The 19,700-nt window shown below is 37.3% G+C and overlaps 1 protein-coding gene across 6 annotated transcripts in view; it reads right to left on the reverse strand.

Annotated features, from left to right (window-relative positions):
- Nucleotides 1-19,700, reverse strand: part of PHF14 (PHD finger protein 14) — a 188,180-nt gene that overhangs the window by 72,885 nt on the left and 95,595 nt on the right. Inside the window, exon 17 of one of the 6 annotated variants that reach the window (XM_037046393.1) lies at nt 1,410-3,398. The exons of the other annotated variants lie outside the window; for them this stretch is intronic. Within the exon in view, the coding sequence (XP_036902288.1) occupies nt 3,386-3,398 (13 nt within the window). The 3' untranslated portion in view covers nt 1,410-3,385. Of the gene's footprint in view, nt 1-1,409; nt 3,399-19,700 lie in introns of those variants that run through there. 6 annotated transcript variants of the gene reach the window in all.

Genomic DNA, 19,700 nt, shown 5'->3' on the forward strand with positions numbered 1-19,700 from the left:
CATTTGCAAAGCATGTCCATCTCAGAAATATTTGTAATCACAATCTGTAGTATATGGAAAATTTACAAAGTGCTGACTCCAACTGCAGAAAATGATTTCTGCCGTCATGTGCCTTACGATACTAAAGCCAAATCCCTTATGCAAGTTACAATGGTCAAAAACAATTTCAGAAAACAAAGTTAATAACGTTAATATTCCATTGTGAAGCATAGAGTCTTTCTGAATTGGTTTTGGTGAAATATTCATAACATTTTCCCATTCTGTGAATCAAATAAAACAGTGGTAAGTTTCGTCAATAAAGAACACTAAGTGTTTAAAAAGAGAGTAGTCTCATTAAGTGATAGAATATAAACCAGGAAGTCAGATAATGGGTGTGAATAGTCTTACTGTTTATGGTCAGCAATCTATTTTTAATACCATAAGTAATAAAGATATATAAATGATACAGAATTTCTACATCTTTATTATTCTTCTAAATTTAAGATGGATAAAGGCTAAGGCTAAGTTTTGTTCCCAAGTTCAAAAACAACCCTGATTTCAGATCTTTTTTTTAAAGGAATTAGTAGACTATGGATGAAGATATTTTTTTTATTCATTTCTGAATCTAAAGTATTGCTTCCCCAATAATCAGTATAAAATAAAATAAACATTTAACTGAATTTATGAAAGTAACTTATATGTATTGTAAGTGACTTACAATATGAAAGTATGAAAGTAACTTATATGTATTGTATAGTGTACGTACTGCGATAAAACTACTACAATTTTTTTTAATCTAGAAACAAATATGTTTGAAAGTGTAAGGGCCCTTTTGAAGAGATTAAAGCAACATTCAAGCAATCAACGTCAGCCACAGCCCTAGCTGGCGTGGCTCAGTGGATTGAGTGCGGGCCTGCGAACAGAAAGGTTGCACTGGTTCAATTCCCATTCCGGGCACATGTCTGCGTTGCGTGCCAGGTCCCCAGCTGCGGGTGTGTGAGAAGCAACCGATCAATGTTTCTCTCCCACTCTTTTTCCCTTCTACCCTCTCTCTAAAAATGAATAAGTACAATCTTTAAAAAATATCAGCTACAACACAATAATTATTTTAGAAGCGTCATACACAAATGGTTCTCAAAGTGATATCCCTGGCCAGCAGTATCAACATCACTTGGAAACTTGTTAGAAATGCTCATTTTCAGGTCCATCACATACACACCGAATCAGAAACTCCTGAGAGCCAGGAGGAAGGAGGACCTCGAGATAAGGAAGATAAGGAGGGAACTATAGCAGAAATCTGTTTTTAAGAAGTCCTTCCTGTGACTCTGATGCAATGTAAAGTTTGAGAACCACTGTTCCACACTACCACATCATTCTTCTTGTATTTCAGATCTTTTAATTACCTTCCTAGTATTTTAGTATTTTTTTTCTTTTCCTTTTGCAATACAAATAGCCATCATTTACCTGTTGTGCTGCTGTTTTCTCTCACATATGTTTGTGAATTGGTTCATATTTTCTTAAGTACCTATTAGTATCTCCTTTGAATAGCAACTGGGCCAATTCTGGAAAAGATTTTATACTGTGGAAGTATGACAGCATTCAGGAGATTATCAGGAGAAAGTGTTTTCCATTCCCTTCAAAAGTTCTCCTGTTCCAAATACAGGTTTCTAGAACCAAATTTTATGAGTTATGCAGTTTCTATTTGTGATGTGTGAGACAGATTCCTAGGGCTAGCACCAAATCTGGAATAGCCTATCACTGAAGACTGCAAGATGGAGAATGATGACCATGTAGTGTTCTAATTAGAACCACGGGGGAAGGAATTTTGATTAATGGTGATACCGCAACTATAAGGTTTAATGAGTTCTCAAGAAATCTAACATAAAATGACAACTAGTAATTTCTGACCATACATCAAAGGCAGGCCAGGGTCTATTCCATTAGCACATTAAAAAAATGGCAATCTGTAACTTTTCTTAAAATCAGCTGGAGTTCAGCAATCATAATTACCAACATTTTTCTTAAACTTATGTAGTAATAAATAACTAGTCCATTCTTATTCTTAAAAAATAAGCCTACCAGTTTTGCTACAGGTTATTACTATTTTTCCAATGTTATAAGATTATTTGATAAGTTAATCTAAGTTTATATATATTACTTTTAGTAAACATCCAGTAATATGGTTGCTTACTATAACTATACATTACTAGCACACAGAAACTTTATATTTACACTAGCTTTTGATTATGTATCACATTGCCTAGTCTATTCCTAAAGATTAAAGTATTTTCAATTGCCACTATACCTGAAACGATGCCCACAACCACATTTACAAATTGGGATATTTCAAGAAATAAGTTGACAATTTACATGTATATGTGCATTTCAATTTCAACAAAGAGTCTCTTCTAAGTCAGTTCAAGATGGAGTGATGAATATTTGACATATTTCTGTAGTTGACTTAAAACTTGATCATTATAGCTTGAAGATCAAATTTTAATTCTGTAAACCCTGGAAAAATAAAGATGCTGATGAAGATCTTTAAGCTGGCAGGCTGTATAGTCAATAAGCTTTGTATCGCCCTCTTTATTTTTCTTAACCTTATCCTTAAGGTCGAGAAAGATAACATTATACTGAACACAAAAAGTTATTATTAAATCAATGAAGACTGAATAAATTTGGGCATTACTAAAACCATCTAGAGATCAACACAGATATATTCTCACTTATGAGCTCAAAATGTGAAGTTGTAAAAATTTCATGCTAATAAGTTTAGTGCTCTCACACGAGGACTAATGAGTCAAAACTAGAATACATATGCTTTGCAAGTCTTTCACTTCTGAATATTAGAAATGTTTAATGTAAGAGTCTATAGTTTCTCAATGCAGCATTTCATATATGGACATATGTATTGTGAATGAAACATAATAGCAGACTAATAGTTACTGGTATTGTTCAACGACAGCAGTAAGTAGCACATTGCATTTAAGTCCCATAGGCTTCCGCGACTCTTCAGTAAGTCCAAATACTGCATATCATCATTTGCCAAAGAAGCAAGAGGGAAAAACATTACTTAGTAGGACAATTCTGACAAGATGTTATCTAATATTTTCAACAATGCACGTATTGAATATTCCTGATTAGTGCAAAAAAAGGAGATAGAAAAAAAAATCCACACAAATGAAGTGCCTTGTCAGTCCAAGTAATAAACCAATCAATTACATTCTATCCAAACCTGACAAGCAAAGGCAACTTTTTGCAGTGATAAGCTTATGGAAAGGACAAGATAGCTGTTCTCCTTTACATTATGTACTCTATTGAGAGTGTTATCCACACTTTTAAAATCACACTTATAAAAGAGGTTTCCAGGATTGCCTCCGAGGATGAGCTGTGGCAGAGTTGGGTCTCATGAAGGGTATCTACACAGTAAAGTGATAAGAAAAGAACATTAACATTTAAAGATCATAGCAGCTCTGTACTATGTCTTATGAAACATACTAATAACACTACAGTAGATTCAAATAACATGGAATCTGGTCTAAAGAGATAGATACCCTAAACCTAAATGCCGTGATCTCCTGTAGGCTCCTACTGGTTAAAATGGCACTCTTTCTTCATTTAAAATATTGAATTGCCTCCTCTTGTATTATTATTTATTTTAGTTGTCAAAACAAATCTTACTAAAATAAAAAATATAAATATGATTTGCATTTATATGTCTTTAATATAGCAAATATATTTGATTGATAAATATCTTGAAAAACAGCCATTTTGCATTTTTCATCAAATACGGCATTTGCACAGTGCTTGGGAGAGCACGCAGCCATGCCGTGAACAAGCACACCTAACCAATCTGGACGCGCTGGTTCTACTGGACTGTAGAGCTTCAGGGTGGAAACTGTTGAATGATTCTTATCCCCTATGCCAACACTGCCTTCCTTTAAAAACAAAACAAAACAAACACTGTACCCGAAATGTTTGGTTACAGTAGTGAAAGTGTATCCCTAACTAGCTAGTGTAGTGGATTGTACAACAAAATGTCAGAGAATATACCACACTGTCATGACCTGGTTATTATAACCTGGTTATTATAAATGACCTGGTTATTATAAATGACCAATGTTAGCCAGATTTTCAAAACTCATACACTTGCCTTTACCTTTCAAAACTTTCTCTAGTGTTTCTTGTACTGATTTCCTCTATCGACATATGTTCACTTGCTACCTTTGTTCCTTTATTTTTTTGGAGGAGAAATTTTAGGTGCTTCGTGATTATAATGTTTTTTGACTATGGTACACATAAAAATTTATCATTTCCTTCAGATATTTATATCTGTGCAGATGAGGTGAATTGCCAAGTAGTCACACATCACAGAAAAAGTTCATTTTGATATATAACTGTCAGAGAGATGTGTTTAATGCTTCTAAGTTCCACTGAGAAAAAGAAAGTGAAAAGTGGCACAATCACAAACAAAGCACTACTAAGAAGAGATACCAGGCCGAACCAAGTACCTCCAAAGAAAGCCAAAACAAAATCGTACAAGGAAAAAAAGAATGGGCAAGTTTTCAGAGACAAGTATTTATCAACATATGAGAGATAGAGCTAATCCCCTTGTTGAGTAACAGGGAAATAGGAAGAGTTGAATTTCCTTGCTGAATAGTCTCATGTGCTAACTGCTCTCAATGCTTCAGCCTCTAAGTGAAGAGCTTTAAGCATATCCTGAATCTGATATTCTGAGAATTGCTTTGTCTACAGGTTCAGTACTACACACAATGCTAGAGGAAGCAATCGCATCATTTATCACAGAAGTACAACTAACTCTTAATTGTATGTACAAATGATGGAGACTAACAGACAACAAAACAGTATATTTGTATTTAACTTCGATAGGGATTTGAATATACATACATTGGGTATTAGGTGATCTGCTTTAACCGCCAATTAAATCTAGGTTGTAGTCTAACTTTGTAAACACCTAAAACATCATCACTAATATTCTTCCATCCTAAAATTTCACTTAATATTCCAAATCTTCCTTAAAGCCATAATAAGTAATGTGACTCACTGGCTGCTGTTTTTGTAAGAGAAAAGACTTATGGTCTTTTACTTCAGAGATCAAGTTTTGGCTTTGTCTTTATTCTGTATGTACCTCATAAGCTTACTAGGAAATTAATGTAGAAAAGAAGAAATTAACTAATTTCCAAGGACTGGCCTGATGCACGCACATGTATTTTGTATCCAGTGTAGTCGGCACTGCTGCCAAGAAAAAGCATTCACTTCTTCTGCCCCAGCACCCCCGAGCATTCGGAAGCAGCGCAGCTGGTGAGGAGCGTGCCTTTCAGAGCGTGAGCTGCACAGTCAAGACTTGCCCCACTTTCTAGTTGAGTGACCTTGGACAAGTAATTCTTCTCATTTCCTTACCCATAAAGTAGGAATTAAAATTTATGGGGTGACTGTGAGGATTATTTGAGGTAAAGTACAAAAAAGAACCAGCAAATTAACCCTCATATAATAAATAAGCAAGCACTCTATAAATCAGCAACCAATATAAAAAACAGTAGATTTATCAAACACTATAGTAGTGTTTATTGGAAGGGGAAAACTATATTCTAATAATATTTACTTTTATATTATAATTTCAATCTATAACTGAAATAATTTCTGTTTCATGACGCTCAGTGTCTCTATGCCTCAGTTACCACATCTCCAAAATGGAGATGTGCGCCCTTTATAGGACTTGTAGAAATTCAATGAGCGAATAATACATTTAGAGAGCAGAACAGAGGCTGGGACATAATAAGATCCAATACTGGTATTTTCATTCTCAGTAAAGACTTCAACATCTGTCTGGGTTTAATTACAAATGTTAAAAATATAAGATTCTTATACATTATTACCTAGGTATCAAAATCTATCAACTCCAAAATGTATATCCAATCTTACTTTCCAATTCACTTCACTTCTAATTTCATTATTATTATATCCATTCCATAGGTCCAAAACTATACAAAAATTATGCAAGTCAAATCTAGTTATAGGAGGAATGGATGAAAGAGGATGTTTGACTTAAAAAAGAAAAAAGAAAAACCAGAGACAATATACAGCATGTCCTCAAATAATGTTTCATTCAACACCGTTTCACCATAACATTATTACGGAGATGTGTGAACTTAAATCTTGTTTATATCAGTCTATGGTAAAATTGGTTGTGTTTTCATTTAAAGTCATAGCACCTACCCATGACATTAAGTGAGGACTAACTGTTGTTAGTTTTAATATTAGAAAACTAGATTATGCTTGTTTTATACAACTCCAAGGACTGAAATTATTGAGGCCTGACAGCTCCCTTGGAGACAAAAACTGCCAAAGGTCAGAGCTACTTTGAAGTGGAACAGATTACCGCATTTTTCAGACTATAAGACATACTTCCCCCACCAAATTTGGGAGGAATAATGGTTGTTAATGCTGCTGTTGAGTTCTGTTTACATTTACATTGGTGAAATATTATGCTATTTATGTTCTTAAATATTTTACCACAATTTTTGCTTCAAAATTTTTTTCCTATTTTCCTCTTCTAAAACCTAGGTGTGTCTTATGGCCAGAAAAATATGGTACTTACACACTTGTATTCCAGGCAGAAGCTCTTTCTCTGGTCACTTGGTAGTGATGCTGGGCAGTTGATTCAAGTCTCAGATAAGTAATGGGATAACAGACTTGGAGAGCATTTTCAGGACTATACAGTGTTTGTTTTGGCAACTCTTTGAGATATAACAATAACAAATTTGAGAAAAAATGAGGCCAATGCCCTCATTTTTTACAAATGAGGAAATGACTTGAGAGCTAACTTATTTCACACTCATTCTACGGGCCAGTAACAGAACTGTGACTATGGTCCCAGTATTAACAGACAGCTGGATTGATAACAGATAATTCCTTCTGTATAAACGAACAATATTGACATACTGTGGTGGAAAATAATAACTAAAAAATTAAAGTTTACTAAAAAGTAAATGAGTGAAATAAGAAATATTTCATTGCTCTAAGTGCTTAAAATTATAATGTTTACTACTCTATAACTGCGCACTCCAGAAATACCACACTTCACTATGTAATTAATGTATACCACATTCAGGCATCTGTTTTCTTTAAATACAAATTACTTGTCAATAATGCATTTATATTTTTTAAATTTAAAAATTAAAATATTAATACAATGTAAAAATATTTATGAATCATGCAAAGTTACTTAAAGGTTTAGTGTTTTAATATGTAATAGATTTTGAAAGTCAAGGAATGTCATATATTAATACTAAATGTGTGAGGTGGGTTAGCCATTCCACAGGTCTAACAAAATCATCAGATCCACTTAATTATAAAAGAAAAGAATATGCTGAGTAAACATTTTCTTTCTAATCCTAATTTTATCAGAATATGACCTTAATAAAAATTCAGAGGCAGCTTGGCTACTTTCATTATACAAAAACAAATACTTTGAAAATGAAACACCTCTTGTCTAATTTTTACTAATAGAAAAGCATTCTTAAAGAGTAACTTTTTAAGGAATGTTTCCTTTACAAGACCCAGTTTATTTTCTAATTTCCTTTTTAGAATCTGTTCATACAGCATCATTCTAGGTCTAATGACATTAAGTTAAATCATTGATCATCGCTTTTAATAAAGCCCAATCTATGGCAAAAATCCACATTCCTGGTTTTATGGATGGCCAAGTAACATGTAAGGACAGTGACGTAAAGCATTCAGATTTAGATTTTAGACCATTCTGTGCTATGAAACCTCTCCATTACTCAGTAAATGCTCAAGACAACCTTGTAATATTGGTATTTGGAAAATAAAGTAAAGAACAGCACATCCCAGCAGAGAATGAAGCAGCAGGAGAACATATGGCCTCCTCTAAGTGTCTTGGAGAATATTGCTAGGCTTTCCACAATGACTGGAATTGTGATTTTGCCCATTTTATCAGACAAGAGAAAGACCCAGAAGGTTGGGAAAACAAGACATACTAGAGCTTCAGAATGCAGATATACATTAGCAATAAAAAATGAGGAGAGCCAAGGGAACAGATTCAAAGAGGGCTAAGCAAAAGTGAGAAACCCAAAAAGAAGGCAAGAGGAAATAATGAAGCAGCTAAGGTGTACAGAACAACACAGTAATGAATAATACAACAAACACTGAGAAAGGTTTCCAGAAAGTCACAAGAATAGGAAGAGAGGGAATGGATATAAAGATATGTTATGATGGAAAATTGTTCCCAAATTATTCTGATATTTTTTAGTTTTCAAATAATATACAACAGCTTTATGCTTTTAAAATTTTGAACAGTCTTTAAAATTGCATGAATAAAAATACACAAAGATGCTATAAGATTACATGGATTTAAACACTTTTTCTGTTTTTGAAATTTTTTGGTATAAATGCAATACAATTTTATATCAAATAAAGATTTTAAATATATGTATTTCCACTTACCTGCCTTTACATTTTTTTAAAAAGTAGATGTTATTTTTTTAGAAGACTTGTAGCTTTGCAGTATTGAGCAGGTATACAAAGATTTACATATACTCCCTTCTCCCCACACCTTCCTCTGGCTTTAAATTTGAATGTTAAAAGTCTTTATTTTCACATCATAGCACTTTCGACAGCTCGGGGTTAGGAAAAAATAAAGGAAAACAATGCCAGATAGACAGAAATAGAGGAAGAGACAAACATACCAAGACTTGGGAGTATGTACACTTCATCAGTGCAATGATACGGAACATGTCGTTGAGAGACAATGGAATAAACAATGAATTTGAGAATGTGATGGAAGGGAATACTTTCAGATGAAGACTGAGCTAGTATTAATTCTACCTCTGGTATTTTTGTTTTAAGATTTTACATTACTTGTGAAGAAGTAAAATCATATTTAAAGGGAGTCAGTGATACATTAAGGGTGTACGAAGGGGACCCTCCCAAACCAGAATTATCTTCTGGAGGGCAAGCCCCTTGTAGAGGCCTTCCCCGCTAGGTGCATGTTCTAGGAACCCATCCGTATCAGTGTTCCAGCTGGCGTTGTTGTGAGAGGCTGCAGTTGGCTTCAGTGAATTTTTTTGAAGACTCAACACATTTGCCCATTTCATGATGGGTGATTTACAAGCGCCCCTGCCCACACTGCACTGAGCGTTCAGCGGTTTTTGACCCAAAATGGCATGACTCCAGTGCCCCAACCTTCCCTATTCACCAGGTCTCTCTCCAAGGGACTTGGTTTTGTGTTCCTCGAAGAAACAAGTCCTCAAAGGGAAACATTTTGCCATGTGGAAGAAGTGAAACAAAAAACAGAAGAAGCATTAAAAGGCATCAAAATCAATTAGTTCAAAAATTGTTTTGAACAGTGGGGAAAAAAGTCTCCATTGGTATACTGCATCATATAGAGAGAACTTTGAAGGTAACTGACGTTTGAAAATCTAAGAATAAATACACAATTTTTATAAATAAATTCTGGATTTTGGGGGTCCCCCACTGAAAGTTCTTTAAAAGAGGTCTAAATACCTCGCTGGTGTAGCTCAGTGGACTGAGCACGGGCCTGCGAACCAGAGGATCGCACTTCGATTCCCAGTCAGGGCACATGCCTGGGTTGCAGGCCAGTTCCCAGCAGGGGGCCCACGAGAGGCAACCATACATTGATATTCTCTCCTTCTCTCCTCCCTTCCCCTCTAAAGATAAATAAATAAAATCTTTAAAAAAAGAGGTTTAAATAATAAGACAATAATATAGAAAAATGAAATCATAAAAAATATACAATATAAAAGTAGACAGAAAAAGATGGGGAAAATAACAAAGAACAGATGAAGTAAACAGAAAACAATATCAAGCTGGTAGATTTAAACCCAGACAAATCAATAATTACATGAACTCTAAGTAAAGTTACAAACCCAGTTAAAAGATTGAGATTCTCAGACTGTATAAAATAGCAAGTTGTTTAAAATACATGCTGTTTACTAAAAATCCAATCCACTTTAAAGGTGGTCCATGTGTCTTTCTATGCATATATATATGAATAAACATCATACAAATATAAACATTTTAAATATAAAGATATAGACAGTTAAACTAAAGAGGGTAAAAGACATGCCGTGGAAACAGCAATCAAAAGAAATCTGATAGTAATGTCAAAGTTTGCTTCAGAACACAAGGATGTCACCATGGTAAAAGGACATTACTTTAACAAAGGGGCAAATCACCAAGAAGAAATAACAAGAGATTAAAAATGTATAAAGCAAAAACTAATATAACTGAAAGTCAATATATACAAATCTACAGTCATAGTTGGAAACTTTAATACTCTTAATAATACAAGTAGATAAAAGTAAGTATATAAAAACACCTGAACAATACTATCAACTTAATCTTTTATAGGATATTCCACTCAAAAACATAAATACACATTCTTTTCAAGTACACACAGAACAAGACAGACCATAATATGGAACAACAACAACAAAAAAACTTTCAATGAATTTGGAAGGACTGAAGCCATACAACATAATGTTCTTTGACCACAATGGAATTAAAACACAAATCACTAACAGAAAGACATATGGGAAATTCCCCAAATACCTGAAAATAAAACACACTTCTCAACAATCCAGGAGTTAAAGTCACGAGGGAAATTAAAGGCTTAGAGTCTAAAACCTGAAAGTTTCATTGTGCAGGACTTTCTCGCACTTTCTGACTATAGTGAAAACAGAAATCTTAAATACCAGGCCATGGCCTTTAAGAGATATTATCAGATATTGCACTATTTCAGGGCTGTCTAGAGCCACTGGTATTGCCAATGTGGTTCACGGGTCAACGTGAGGGAAAAACATATTTTTAGCTGGTCTGTTCTTTTGCATGCAGAGCTTTAAATGATTCTGAGATTCTGTGCATCCTTCCTTCCACATGTCATTATACCACTTTGTCCAAGAGAACTGTGTCTCCTCCCTAAAGGCTCTAAGAGTCAATGATCAGGTTGTGCTAGCAGGTAACAGTGCTCGTGGTCTATGAGGTCCCTACCTAAGTGCAGCTACAATATAAAAGGCCCACTCATTTAGGTTTAGATCAGAAAATATGGGAACATATGCCAAAAAAAGAAAAGGCAGCAATATCTAAATTCTCCAGTACCATTCCTGCATTGCTCACCTCTGTATCTCTGGGACTAAGTCCAGGATCTGGTGCAAATGAATATATAGTGACTCTTTGCTGAATGAATGCTTTTCTAAAGTCTTCCCCAAATGGTTAGAACTTAGTATAATAAAAGGGTAAAGCTAAGGGCCTTAGAGAGAACTGGCATAGGTACTGTTAGGCAGTAGCTATGAGGTACTACTAGGTACCTAATACCTGTGAAGCTTTATAAAACCACAGATGCACACACTCCATCCCCATAAATTTACAGTCTACTGATTTGGAATCACAAAGAGTGGGTTTTGTTTGTTTGTTTGTCTTGCTTGTAATTCTTTCTACAGGTGATTTGCAACCCAAGCCAAGCTGACAACCACTATCTTAGGGCTTAAGCAAAAAGGCTTCTGGAATAAAGCAGTTACTCTCAAAGTGGGGTCCCCAAACCACAGAGGAAGTGTTAAAGGAGAACTAGTTAGAACCAACTAGTTCTAAACCAACTAGTTCTAGTGCTAAATTCTTTAGCACCAACCCAGAAGGTCCAAAACAGAAACTATGAGGTTTAATACATGACTTTCAGATTATTTGAATATACCCTAAAGATTAAGAAGTTCTACTTAAGGTAGAGCAAATTCAGCTGATGTGAAGGAAAAACACAACAAGGCATGGGAACAAAAGCTAAAAAACAAACAAACACAAAAGCAAAGAAAGAAAGGGTGCAGAAAACAAGTTACAAATGTTCCACACCTTTACCTAAAATGGACCAGTTAACATTCAGCTAAGCAGAGACAAATATGATTTACACACAAAGATAATTTGGTCACCAAAACAAAGCTTTAATGAAGAAAAATCCCATCGAGTACTAACTAAGCAATCTCATCTTGAGGATTTCCTACTTGGTAATTAAATTTCTCTTAACTTAGCCTGTGGCCCACCCAAACCAAGGACATCTGCCCAATTCTTTGGGTTCCTCCATTCTTACAGAACATGATTTCCTGCCAGACAGACCTTCAGTATCCACTCAGACACAAAGCCATTTACTTAAAGGCAGGCGAGTTAGGGTTAGATACTTGAGTTGTGTACAACAAATCTGCAACAGTTACCAAATCTACTTGGAGTCTGCTCTGTATTTATACTTAAAAACTTTAAATACGTTTTTGAAATTTCTCAATTAACACTTCTAAAAAACTCCTATGACACCATTTACCTACTGTATTTGTCTCCAAAACATAAATACAGCCTGGACACTCATCTTTCTGTTAGTGGTACCATTAGTCTTTCCAATTACAGGTATCCTCCACTTTTCAAAAGTTCATAGTATGCTATCTCACTTTTATGCAAGTCCTACATTAGTACGTGTTTTGACCAACAGAAAGAAGTCCAAAGATGATTTTCACTTAAAAAAATGAAAGGCAAAAATAGCATTCAGTGTTTGTTTTGCAGTGAATGTTACAGATGCAGCATGCACCTTGAGCAGTGAAAGTAGGTACTACCCCCATGTTCCTTCCCAGAGAACTACACGTGGCATCTCAGCAGCAAGCCCCCAGGCTCTGAACTGTGTCTGTGAGCATCTGTGCTTTAGCTCCCTTTATTTTGTGTGTCTGTTAGCAAGAGGTGTTTGGCCTGTTATCAGAAGCCTAACAAAGCTCCTAAGGATGTTACATACACATGGCGTAAAACTGGACATAATTAAGGGTCTCGATCAAGGTGAATGAAATAAGGGCACGCACTGTACTTTCCTGCATCCACAAATACATTGAGTTTTAAAAGGGCACATAAATTTAGAGCAGATTTTCAGGATGTTTTCAGTGCCTACCAAGAAACTCTATGATAGAAAAATGAGGCAAAGAAGCCAAGCATACTGTCATATTTCAAGTCTTCCACATCAGCCACACAGATGACAAACCTCTGCCTTCGACATCAAGTCAGGCAGACATAGGTATAGATGTTAGTAACATGCCTGTCCTGATGGAGTCAAAGGACAATGAGATGCTAACAGATGACCCTTTTCCTCTCTCTCCTACACCCCCATCTCCTACACCTCGAAATACCCCCCCGACCTCAATCGACTCAGCCTAACAGCACTGGCTCTCAGTCTTTCAGTGCGTTCACTGCCTTCTTAATTGTGGTTCAGTGAAACTGTGCTGCACATACATTATTTCTACCTTATACAGGCTGTGCAGTCATCAAATCATTCCTGCTTTTATTATATGTTAGTGTTACTTTTATGTGCTATTTGGTATGTTCTTTTGGGTTCTGGGAGTGTTCAAAAAATTTTCCATGTCAATTAATGGCAGTTGCTTAGTCACTTTAACACCATTTCCGCTTATGAACGATTCACGGGAATGCTCTACTTTCAGATAGTAAGGAAAATACTCAGTAGTTACATTAAAGTCAACCAGTTTCAGTTAACACTTGCCTTTCTTCCTTGTTTCCCCACTATAGTTAAGTCTGCTCTAACCTCTAGTATGAATTTATGTCTCCTGAATCCTTTCCATGTACTTTTCCATCAGTCTGGATTCATAGTCCCCACATGGGTCTGCTTCCAGTGCTCATTCATTCATCACACAGGCCACCACAGTATCAGTCTGCTAAAGCACGGTCCTCCCTATCATCTCTTGCCTTCAAAAAGCCCCCAGTAGGACTCTTAAAATGTTTAGCCTGAACCCAGGCCCCGATCTACCTTGTACCTGCACCACACAACTCAACAGGCCCTCCCTGTCTCCTTTTCACCATCATTCATTCCCTAGGATATGCTACCTCCCATATTTTATTGTTCTGCAACCTGCTCAGGCTGTGAGATCCAAGTGAAATGTCACCTTGGTTTAATATAAAAATGTCTCCCTTCTTCTTTATGAAATATGCCCATGATCCATTACATTATTATTCTCTTATACAACCTCTATGTAACAAGTTGATGGATGAGTAAATGAATAGATCTTAATATCTTTAATGAATGTAAAATCAATTTGAAAAATAAATTTATGATGATAACACAAGAAACTTATTTTTAGGAGAATAGGGAAAAATAGATTCTATCATTTCTTGACAAATGAAAGCTTCAAAAGAACAGTAAAAGAAATCTCTGGTCAATGTGTGCGGTGCTCCGTGTGAAACTCAACTTCACCTTTAAAAAAGACCTACATTGACAGGCCGTGTCACAAAAAGGTCCTGGATACAATCAGGTAACTTTTCGATTCTTTAATATTTGACACAAATAAGTAATCTGACAAGAGAAATTTGGGTTTGGAAGATTTCAGTCACCTAAATGGAAAGTTATCGAGTGATGTAATTTCACTGGGAAGTGACTGCATCCCATTGATTTAGTCTCGTGGGCTATCTCCCTTGCGCAGCTGTCTGTGTCCATCTGATTTACTGAGCAATTACAGGGAGTGCCTAACACTTTAATTCAAAGCAGAACTACTCCTCTGCGGTTATTTGGAGAGAACATACTTAAACACTTACTTTTCTGTAGTTCAATCTATCACATCTCATAGTGCTCAAGTGGATGCTATTTATAAAGTAAATCACACAGAGTTCTTGGCTTTGTGTATTATTTTTGCACTAAAAATGGCACACACAGAATGCATGGACAATTTTACACTAAAGTCACATCATACATGTACATTTTTAATAGTACAGTCCCAAGGGTAATAATCAACCTCTGTAACTGGTCACTCTTTACCCATAATACTTCTTTCAAATTGCCTAAGTGTTTTAGGAATATAGAGATACCGTAAACACCTCATTTAAAAAAGTGTCCAGAGTACTCATCTACAGTTCATCTATAGTATTCATCTATAGTATTCATCTATAGTACCTGTCTATAGTATTCATCTATAGTACTCACCTATAGTACTCATCTATAGTTCATCTATAGTACCCATCTAGAGAAAAACCAGAAGTCCTTAAACAACTGATACAGAACCTATGAAAGAAAGGCTGTTGAAACTGGGTTATCCATTTTTTAATAATTTTCTAAATGTCTTTCTCTTTCACCAAAGAACTAAAGTAAGGGCACAATAAAACACACTGTGATTAAAAAACAGCATACCCTTGTCTGGGATAGAATTAACTATCATCATAACCAATCTGGGTAAATTTAAAAAGGTATTGTTTTGGAGAGAAATGATAAATCTGGAATTAATCATTTAATTTTCAGATAATAATACATGTGAGGAAATAAAGATCACAAGAAACTTTCTTTCTAATATGCAATATTTTAAAGAAAAACTCCAGATTTAACAGTAAATAAATCTTTTGAAATTTATGTTAAGGCATGTCACTTACTTACATTCTATTTTCTAAATCCAGTTCCACTAATAAATAAAGTAGGACTTCCGCCAAGATGGAGGCATAGGTGGAAACACTGTGCCTTCTCCCACAACCAAGTTTGAATACAACAAAGGTTTGGAGAAACAAAGACACAACCAAAGGACAGAAAATTGAATTATACGGAAGTCCGACTACATCTAACTGTTCAACGGGGACGGTAAGCGGGGCGGAGCCAGCAGCGAGCAGGGTCGGGCAGAACAGGGCCCCCGACCCAGGCGCGCAGGCAGACGAGAACCAGTTGGGGTGCGGGGCAGACCTCGGGCGCATATTCACGCACAGTGAGACAGACCACGCAGGCCCCAGGGGGCGAGGGCTGATGGCGGTGGCACACTCGCGTGCAATGGGACGAAACGCGTGGGCCCGGTGACGGCAGCAACTGCGGCACCGGTGAGGGCCCGGGCGGCAGGCGGCGGACAGGACGCCATAGTCCCTCTTTGACCCCGCCCCCACATACAGCGTCACAACCCAGCGACTTAGTTGCCCTTCAGCACCGGTGAGGGCCAGGGCGGCAGGCGGCAGACGGGACGCCAGAGTCCCTCTTTGACCCTGCACCCACATACAGCGTCACAACCCAGCGACTTAGTTGCCCTGCAAGACCAGTGAGAGCCATTGTCCCTCTTTGACCCCGCCCCCACCTACAACGTCACAACCCAGCGACTGAGTTGCCCTGTTCTAGTGAACACTTTAGGGCTCTGATCCTGCTATGGAACAGGCACAAACAACCCGAAAGATGGCACAAGAAAAACTCAAAGTCCCAGAGCCAATAACTCTAAGCGACCGAGAAATTGCCAGCCTCTCAGAAGCACAATTCAGGACACTATTTATCAGGATGCTCACAGAACTGGTTGATTATAGTCACAAATTAGAGGAACAAAGTTACAAATTAGAGGAACGTGTGAGGGCTGGACTGATTGAAATGAAGGGAGATGCACAGGAAACCAATAGTGATGGAAAGGAAACTGGGACTCAAATCAATGGAATGGACCAGAAGGAAGAACAAAACATCCCACCAGAAAGGAATGAAGAAATGAGAATTCAAAAAAATGAGGAGAGGCTTAGGAACCTCCAGGACATCTTTAAACGTTCCAACATCCGGATTATAGGGGTACCAGAAGGGGGAAAGAAACAGCCACGAGTGGAAAACGTATTTGAACAAATAATAAAGGAGAACTTCCCCAGTCTGGCAAAGGAAATAGACTTCCAGGAAATCCAGGAAGCTCAGAGAGTGCCAAAGAAGTTGGACCCAAGAAGGAACACACCAAGGCACATCATAATTACATTAGCCAAGACCAAAATGAAGGAGAGAATCCTAGAAGCAGCAAGGGATAAGGGGACAGTCACCTACAAAGGAGTACCCATCAGACTGTCAGCGGATTTCTCAAAAGAGACCTTACAGGCAAGAAGGGGCTGGAAAGAAGTATTCCAAGTCATGAAATCCAAAGACCTACAGCCAAGATTGCTTTATCCAGCAAAACTTTCATTTAGAATGGAAGGACAGATAAAGTGCTTCTCAGATAAGGTCAAGTTCAAGGAGTTCATCATCACCAAGCCCTTATTATATGAAATGCTAAAGGGACTTATATAAGAAAAAGAAGATGAAAAAGATGAACAGTGAAAGGACAGCAAACACACAGTTATTAAAAACCACACCTAAAACAAAAGCAAACCAAGAGGACAGCTAGATCAGGAGTGGAACCATAGAAATGAAGAACACATGGAGGGTTAGAAACAGGGGGATGGGAGGGGGAGAAGAGGGGAGAAGGCACAGAAAATAGCATAGATGGTAGGCACAAAATAGATAGGGGGAGGGCGAGAATAGTGGGGGAAATATAGAATCCAAAGAACTTGAGACACGTGGTTATAAACTAAGGGGGGGAGAATGGTGGGGGAGTGAGTGTGTGGGTGGAGGGGATTGAAGGGGGGGAATAGAACAACTGTAATGGTATAATCAATAAAATATATTTAAAAATAAATAAATAAATAAATAAATAAGTAAAGTAGATTAGAGTATACGGAAGTCCAACAACAATGAACCATTCTACCTGACGGGTAAGAGGGGCAAAGCCAGCAGTGGAGCAGGGTCGGGCAGGAAGGATCCCCCGACCCCAGGCGCCCAGGCATCCAGGGTATCGCTGGCAGACCCAGTGAGGTCTAGGGACAGCGGGAGTGAGAAGTGAGACGGACCGCGCAGCCCCCAGCAATGAACCCAGCAGCGGCTGACCGTGGTCACACATTCTCAAGGAGTGGCACGCACAAATCGCATGCCCACTTGCACACAGTGGGAAGAATCATGCGGCCCGCGGTGGCGGTGGGAGGAAGCAAAGGGTACTCACCATTGCCTTCCTTTGGCCCCGCCCCCACATAAAGCGTCACAACCCAGCAACTGGGTTGCCAGGCCCTGGTGAACACCTAGGGCTCTGCTCCTCACATGAAACAGGCACAAACAATCCAAACTATGGCTCAAGAAGAACTCAAAGCCCCAGAGCCCATAACTCTAAGTGACCAGGAAATAGCAAAACTCTCAGATGCACAATTCAAGACACTGGTGATCAGGATGCTCACAGACCTGGTTGATTATAGTCACAAATTAGAGGAACATATGAAGGCTAAACTAATTGAAATGAAGGGAAATGCACAGGAAACCAATAGTGATGGAAAGGAAACTGGGACTCAAATCCAGGGGTTGGACCAGAAGGAAGAAAGAAATGACCAAACAGGAAAAAGTAAAGTTACAAGAATTCAAAAAAATGAGGAGAGGATTAGGAACCTCCAGGACATCTTTAAACGTTCCAACATCCGAATTATAGGGGTACCAAAAGGGGAAAAGAAACAGCCACGAGTGGAAAATTTATTTGAACAAATAATAAAGGAGAACTTCCCCAGTCTGGCAAAGGAAACACACTTCTAGGAAATCCAGGAAGCTCAGAGAGTCCCAAAGAAGTTGGACCCAAGAAGGAACACGCCAAGGCACATCATAATTACATTAGCCGAGATTAAAATGAAGGAGAGAATCCTAGAAGCAGCAAGAGATAAGGGGACAGTCACCTACAAAGGAGTTCCCATCAGACTATCAGGGGATTTTTCAAAAGAGACCTTACAGGCAAGAAGGAGCTGGAAGGAAATATTCCAAGTCATGAAATCCAAAGACCTACATCCAAGACTGCTCTACCCAGCAAAGCTTTCATTTAGAATGGAAGGGCTGATAAAGTGCTTCTCAGATAAGATCAAATTCAAGGAGTTCATCATCACCAAGCCCTTATTATATGAAATTTTAAAGGGCTTACCTAAGAAAAAGAATATAAAAATAGGAACAGTGAAAGGACAGCAAACACACAGTTACTAACAACCACACCTAAAACAAAAGCAAACCAAGAGGACAGCTAGATCAGGAGCGGAACCATAGAAATGAAGAACACATGGAGGGTTAGCAACAGGGGAGTGGGAGGAGGAGAAGGGGGGAGAAGATACAGAAAATAAGTAGCATAGATGGTAGGTAAAAAATAGATAGGGGGAGGGCAAGAATAGTAGGGGAAATATAGAATCTAAAGAAATTGAGACACGTGGGCATAAACTAAAGGGGGGAAGGGTGTGGGAGGGGGTGTGTAGGGTGGAGGGGAATGAAGGGAGGAATAGAACAACTGTAGTGGTATAATCAATAAAATATATTTTAAAAAATTACAGTTGATAAAAAATAACAGTCAAGATGAAGACAATCTAATTCCCAATGTAATATTTTCTTAATTATAGGTCAAGCAATAAAGTAAAAAGTAGGCAATGTCATTATTTATACACATGTTTACAAATTATATATTAAATAAGAGTTATTATGATTTATCAGTATAAAAGAAGAGGCTTAATGGCAGTAAAAAACTTCCCTACACATGACAATTCTGATATCAATAAATCACTATTGTTACCAAAAACTGTTTTCAGAGATTTAAGAGTGCCAGACTCAGAACAAGATTTAGGAAATTTATAAAGTGAACAATTTTATATACAGGATACAATAAACTGCGGTATCACGTGCAGAATTTAAAAAGATATGACTGTGAAGAATAAAGCTCAAGAAATATATCAAGAATCGATCACCAATTACACTGAAGAGATCAGACTAAGTGAATAAAATGTGACAGAATAAAAGTAGCTATTGTCACCAATGGAAAACGTGGAAACCCAAGGACATACGGTGACATGATATTGCAAAAGGTTTTTCAAGTATTTAAACAATGAGG

This window comes from Sturnira hondurensis, unplaced genomic scaffold (assembly GCF_014824575.4).
Source record: "Sturnira hondurensis isolate 20B ecotype Veracruz unplaced genomic scaffold, ASM1482457v3 Scaffold0005252, whole genome shotgun sequence".
NCBI lineage: Eukaryota > Metazoa > Chordata > Mammalia > Chiroptera > Phyllostomidae > Sturnira > Sturnira hondurensis.